This window comes from Armigeres subalbatus, chromosome 3 (genome assembly GCF_024139115.2).
Source record: "Armigeres subalbatus isolate Guangzhou_Male chromosome 3, GZ_Asu_2, whole genome shotgun sequence".
Taxonomy (NCBI): domain Eukaryota; kingdom Metazoa; phylum Arthropoda; class Insecta; order Diptera; family Culicidae; genus Armigeres; species Armigeres subalbatus.
The window spans coordinates 128985379-128991423 of NC_085141.1; the positions used below are offsets into that span (position 1 = coordinate 128985379).

General features: G+C 45.9%; 1 protein-coding gene across 1 annotated transcript; it reads right to left on the bottom strand.

The window, feature by feature from the left end:
- Nucleotides 1-264: 264 nt before the first annotated feature.
- On the bottom strand, nucleotides 265-3061 carry LOC134221980 (uncharacterized). Its single transcript, XM_062701137.1, has 4 exons — nucleotides 2121-3061; nucleotides 1710-2058; nucleotides 597-1397; nucleotides 265-447 (listed from the first exon to the last, which is right to left on the bottom strand). The coding sequence occupies exons 1-4, from the start codon at nucleotides 3059-3061 to the stop codon at nucleotides 265-267; spliced, it is 2274 nt and encodes a 757-aa protein (XP_062557121.1).
- Nucleotides 3062-6045: the final 2984 nt, after the last annotated feature.

Genomic DNA, 6045 nt, shown 5'->3' on the forward strand with positions numbered 1-6045 from the left:
CTTCTTCTCCCCTAGCAAGAGCTTTCCACCCTTCTCCAAAGCTTTCCTTCTGCACTCGTCGAACTAAGTCAGCTTTGCCACGACGAGCTCTCTGGTAGAAAAAGGACTTCTCGCTGCGACACGGTTCTGCACGTCTGTTTTAAATAGCTCCATTAACCGCAACCAATACGCAGTTCGACGTATGAGGTCCGAATAGAACAAAAATTTACCCAAATACCGTTCGTTAAACTCTGCTTCCACCGATACCGAACAGGATACTATTTCTCACCGCCGCTCTTGATCAGCTTCTTCCGAAGTCAACTCCGCTGATGAACATGGCCAGCCCTCGCGCTCTCGTTTCAGCCATTCCGGTCCCTCCCACCAGAATGTATTTTCCACAATATCTTTTGGATTGATTCCTCTGGAAATCAAGTCTGCCGGATTATCTTTGCCAGAAACATGCTGCCACTGTGATGGATTTGTGCAAGCCTTGATTTTCGCAACACGGTTCGCCACGAACGTATTCCACCATTCGGTGATTCTTGGATCCAACGCAATACACAGATGGAATCGGACCAGAAAAACGTTCGAACTCGATTTTTTATTGATTCACGAACCTTCTCGTACAGTTGTGCTGTTAACAATGCTCCACAAAGATCCAGTCTTGAGATGATGGACTGTATCTTCAACGGTGCCACCTTTAATTTCGAAGACAACAACCGGACTTTCACTTCTCCTTCATGGTCTTCACTTCTGATATACACGCAGCCGCCAAATGCTTTGGTCGAAGCATCGCAGAAACAATGGATTTCGACTTCTACCGCTCTGGGAGCCACCACACAGCGATCGATACGGAGGTCGTTCAACATGGGAAGTTGGTCATAATAGGATCTCCACAACTCACCCAACGTCGAAGGCAACGGCTGACCCCAATCCAATGGCTGATTGTTGGTATCCTTGACCTTCCACAATAGCTGCATTATTGCCTTAGCCGTGGTAATAACTGCAACTATGAGACCCAGTGGGTCGAATAGCGACGCAATCACCGACAGCACTTGCCGATTTGACAGTTGTGAGGTGATGGGACATGCTGGAACGTCGAATTGGAATCGCAGTTGATCGGTATTCGGCATCCATGTCAGTCCGAGTGTTTTGACAGTCGGATCAGGGTCCAGGTTAACTCCTTCTAACAGACGAATTGCCAAATTGTCCTCGGCAACTCCTTCCAATACCTCCAGTTCGTTGGAAGCCCATTTCCTCAGCCGAAATCCTCCCTTAGAGGTAATTTCCTCCAGCTGTTTCCGAATTTCGCTTGCTGCTTGAATCGTATCCGCTCCTATGATAACGTCATCCATGTATGTATCTTCTGTAACTGCTCTAGCAGCCAGCGGGTACTGTAGCTTCTCATCAGTTGCCAGCTGATTGAAAGTGCGTGTCGCTAGAAAAGGCGCAGGTTTTGTCCCGTAGGTGACAGTAAATATTCAGCTGATACACATTAACAGCCGCACCGGTGTCGGAACGCCAAAATATACATTGAAGATGTCGATGCTCCAAATAAATGAAGAATTGCTGAAACATCTTCTGCACGTCGGCCACCAGCATTATTTGCTACATGCGACTTCAAAGCATGATCGATCGAAGGTCTTCTTGGACGATTGGACCCACCAGCAAAGCATCGCTCAGCGATACACCGACGACGTTTTGCACGACGCATCAAAGACTACACGAACCTTCGTGGTGGTGCTAGCCTCTTTTATGACGGGATGGTGTGGTAGAAAACAACGATTTTCGGACTCTGTTGTATCCTTCACCTTGCTCATGTGCCATAGCTGTATGTACTCTGCCATAAACTGATGATACTGCTCCCGTAAATTAGCATCCATAGGTAATCTGTGCTCCGTGCCTAGAAAACGCCGGTAGACGATGTCCCGTGACTCACCAATCCTCGAAACGACGTCCTCATCCTTCGGCAACGAAACAGTATACCGACCGTCGGATTCCCTGTGAACCGACTGCTGGAACAATTCTTCACACCGTTGCTCCTTGGTAGAAAGAATCTTCGAAGTACCAACTGCTTCGCTAGCTCAAAACCGTGCAATCAACTTTTCCAAAGTTGCTGTAGTTGCCGTGCTACAGTTTACCCGTAGGCTCTCCGTGGGTTTTGTTTGACCTCCGCACACCACCCATCCAAAGACCGATTCATTGAATGTCGGCATCTGGTTTCCGATGGAAATTCTTCGACCAGATTCGAAGAAATCAAAAAGAACGCGATGCCCCGATGAACCATGTCCACCGCACTGGGACTAAAAAAGGCTGGATCCGCTAAACTAATCCCGTCAGGCATCTTCCATCCCTTCATGTTGACCTTCGCCGTTGGCAAATCCGCAATTACCTTTGTCAGAACCAGGAAATTCACACTCCGAGAGAAATTTGTGGTTCTTGAGTGCACCAATGCTTGAATCCTGTGCTTCACCTTTGAAGCTGCTTGACCTATACCAAGGACAGAGATGTCCACCTTTTCTCGTCGCGTCCTTAGTCGTTGGCTCAACCGTTCTGCGATGAAATTGCTTTCAGAGCCGGAGTCCAGCAACGCTCGAGCCGGAAATCGGCTACCCTCGTCATCTTCCACAATAACGACCGCCGTGGCCAGAAGGACATGGGAGGAGAACTGCTGAGCTGCACCAGATATTGCAGAATCGGTGGCGACCACGTTCACCACCTGGGCGGATGTCGAACCCGAATGCACGCCAGCATCCGGAAGAGGAGAATTGTTGCGTTCCGTAGCAGCAGCAACCTTCGCTGATCTATCTTTCCCAGATTTGAAGCACACCAATGTGTTGTGACGACCTTTACAGCTGCGGCAGAAATATTTAGACGGGAAATTCTTCGCGATGTGACCCGGCCGGAAGCAATTCCTGCACAGGGAGTTTGACCTCAACATCGCCTCCCTCTCTCGCACCGACAACCGTTGAAAAGAAGAACACTGATAAAGCGGATGGTTTTCCTTACAAACCGTACATCGTCCCCCAGATGATTGTACGGAGCCGTAGCTGGCCTTTACAGCTAACGACTTCTGCTTCATTGGCTGTTACTATTGATGGGATCCCTTGCTGTCCGAAATCTTCGCTGGGAGTGATTCCAGGATTTGTATCCGACGACGCATGAAATCAGTTAGATCTGCCAACGTGTCCTGTTCCTTGATAGATGAATGTTCTTCCCATCCTCTTCGAGTTACAGGATGTACTCCTCGGGTTTAACCACTTGATCCAAGTTCTGGACTATTCTCTAGAACCCGTCCATCAGGGTATGCAAGCTCTTCCGACTCCTTAGATAGTGTTGGCAAATTGAACAAGGCTTGCACTTGACGCTTCTTCAACAGCTTGCTGTTATCGTACCTCTTAATCAGCAAATTCCAAGCCACCTGGTAGTCTTCAACAGATCGATTAGGTTCTTTGGTTCACCTTCAAGACAGCCCTTCAAATAGTGAAATTTCTCCACTTCCGGCAAGTCCGTCTTTCTATGGATGAGGGAGGTATACAAGTATCGGAAGATGATCCACTCGTCGATGTCACCGTTGAAAGTCTGGAGCTTGCTTTGAGGTAAACGAACATGATCAAGTATACCATGCCCGTGCGGTAACGTCTCGTTTCCTCGCATCGACGAATCCACATCATCAAGTCCCGCCAGTTCCTTGACCTTATCCATAAGAAAAGCCTTACACTCATAGAACTTATCGCTATACCCTAACCTAGCCTCATCAAACTCTCCTTCCTCATCCTCGAAGTCATCGTGAGCCTGGACGTCATTCAAAATTTCCTCTCCTCTAACACCACGCTGAGGTGTTAATGTATAATCACACGCTGAAAGTAACTTACTCAAACTCCACAGTCATTATCGGAGATTCAACAGTCAATAAATAAAATACTCAAATTGTTTAATTAAATACACTGGATTGTTCAATTTATTCCTAGGTTCTTGATAGGCTGAAAGAAAGAGATGTTGATTCGAACTGGGGAAAATGTGCTTTTGGGGTTACCAAACTTGAGTTCTTAGGACATCGCATCTCTGAATCCGGTATAAGCCCATCCCATGCGAAGATTAATGCTGTTTCTTCATTTCGTTCACCTGCTAATGAGTCGGGAGTTCGAAATTTTCTAGGCCTTGCAAACTATTTGAACAAGTTTATTCTGGACCTTGCATCATTAGCTGAACCTCTACGAAACCTCAAAAACAGAATAGATTCCAGTGGACAGATGTGCATGAATTAGCGTTTCAAACCATAAAAAGGCAACTCGTTTCAGCCGAAGCATTAGGTTTGTACCATCCAGCCGAAGCATTAGGTTTTTATCATCCAGACGACAAGACGTTAGTACTAGCTGATGCTATTCCATCGAAGTTAGGAGCTGTGTTATTGTAGGAAAGCTCAGGAGGTGATCGCCGTGTTATTTCTTTTGCGTCGAAATCATTGACCGACACGGAGCGCCAAACGGAAAAGGAAGCATTAGCATTACTGTGGAGTGTCGAACGTTCTAAAATGTATCTGTATGGAAAGCAGTTTACTCTCATGACCGATTGTAAAGCGTTGGAGTTCTTGTTCACCCCTCGATCTAAACCATGTGCTAGGATCGAACGGTGGATATCACAACTGCAGGCATTCGATTACCATGTCATGCACATTCCAGGAAATCAGAATATTGCTGATTCTGATTGCCTTTCTCGATTAGCAACGATATCATCTGCTGTATTTGATCCTGAAGAAGAAATTGCAATCCACGAGATAGCTGCTTCTGTCGGAAATACATATGCCTTAAAGTGGGAAGAAATAAGAGAGGAAAGTGAAAAGGATTCCGAAATCGCTCAAGTCATTATTCTTCTTGAAACTGAAAATAAGCCAGATTTACCATTAGCATTTCACGTGATAGTAAATGAACTTTGTTGCATTGATGCCGTATTACTAAGATTTTTTAATACTTTATTAGAGTGATTTTTAAGTTTTTACAAAGTTCTTCACTATTACTAAGAGTTGATCGCATTGTTATTCCTAAGATGCTCCGACAAAAGGTACTACAAATTGCACATGAAGGCCATCCGTTGGGTGAATATAATGAAAATCATTTAAGAACAAATGTTTATTTATTTATCATCAGACTAAGGCCGGAGTGGCCTGTGCTGCACATAAAAGACTTCTCCATTCAGCTCGGTCCATGGCTGCACTTCGCCAACCACGCAGTCTGCGGAGGGTCCGCAAGTCGTCCTCCACCTGATCGATCCACCATGCCCGCTGTGCACCTCGCCTTCTTGTTCCCGTCGGATCGTTGTCGAGAACCATTTTCACCGGATTACTGTCCGACATTCTGGCTACGTGCCCGGCCCACCGCAGTCTTCCGATTTTCGCGGTGTGTACGATGGATGGTTCTCCCAACCAGTGTTGTAAAATGTCATTTGCATTCGTTCGTATAATTTTTTCAGAACTTGTTCAGAAGTTAACTATCGGTTTCTGAGGTATGTCAAACTTATAGCCCTTAAATGTGCCTACAACATTGTCTAATAAGACTTTGCTGTAAATATGTAATCTGGGGCGTGGGAGGCAAAATGTCATTCAAATGACATTATGTCAAATGACACGTGACATTTTGGAAAGTTTCCACTCTCCAGCCTCAGATGTTATATTTAGAACAATGTACCCTTGGACAAAAATATAGCCCTACTCAGTCGTTATGAGTACATCAAGAAATATGAAGTAAATTTGGCTTCTGAAAAAGGTTATGAACAAATTAGTCAAATGACATGCAGATGACATTTTACAAGCCTGCTCCCAACAGCTGATGCAACTCGTGGTTCATTCGCCTCCTCCACGTACCGTCCGCAATCTGCACCCCACCATAGATGGTACGCAGCACTTTCCTTTCGAAAACTCCCAGTGCGCGTTGGTCCTCCACGAGCATCGTCCAGGTCTCGTGTCCGTAGAGAACTACCGGTCTTATAAGCGTTTTGTAGATAGTCAGTTTGGTACGGCGGCAAACTCTATTCGATCGGAGCGTCTTGCGAAGTCCAAAGTACGTACGA

What these genes read in the sequence shown, in the direction of transcription:
- LOC134221980 (XM_062701137.1), bottom strand. Translation starts at nt 3,061, where the DNA reads ATGAAGCAGAAGTCGTTAGCTGTAAAGGCCAGCTACGGCTCCGTACAA. An exon ending in AGGCTAGCACCACCACGAAG is followed by an intron (nt 1,398 to 1,709) that starts GTTCGTGTAGTC and finishes ACTTTCAATCAG; the next exon opens with CTGGCAACTGATGAGAAGCT. An exon ending in CAGCACAACTGTACGAGAAG is followed by an intron (nt 448 to 596) that starts GTTCGTGAATCA and finishes AATCCATCACAG; the next exon opens with TGGCAGCATGTTTCTGGCAA.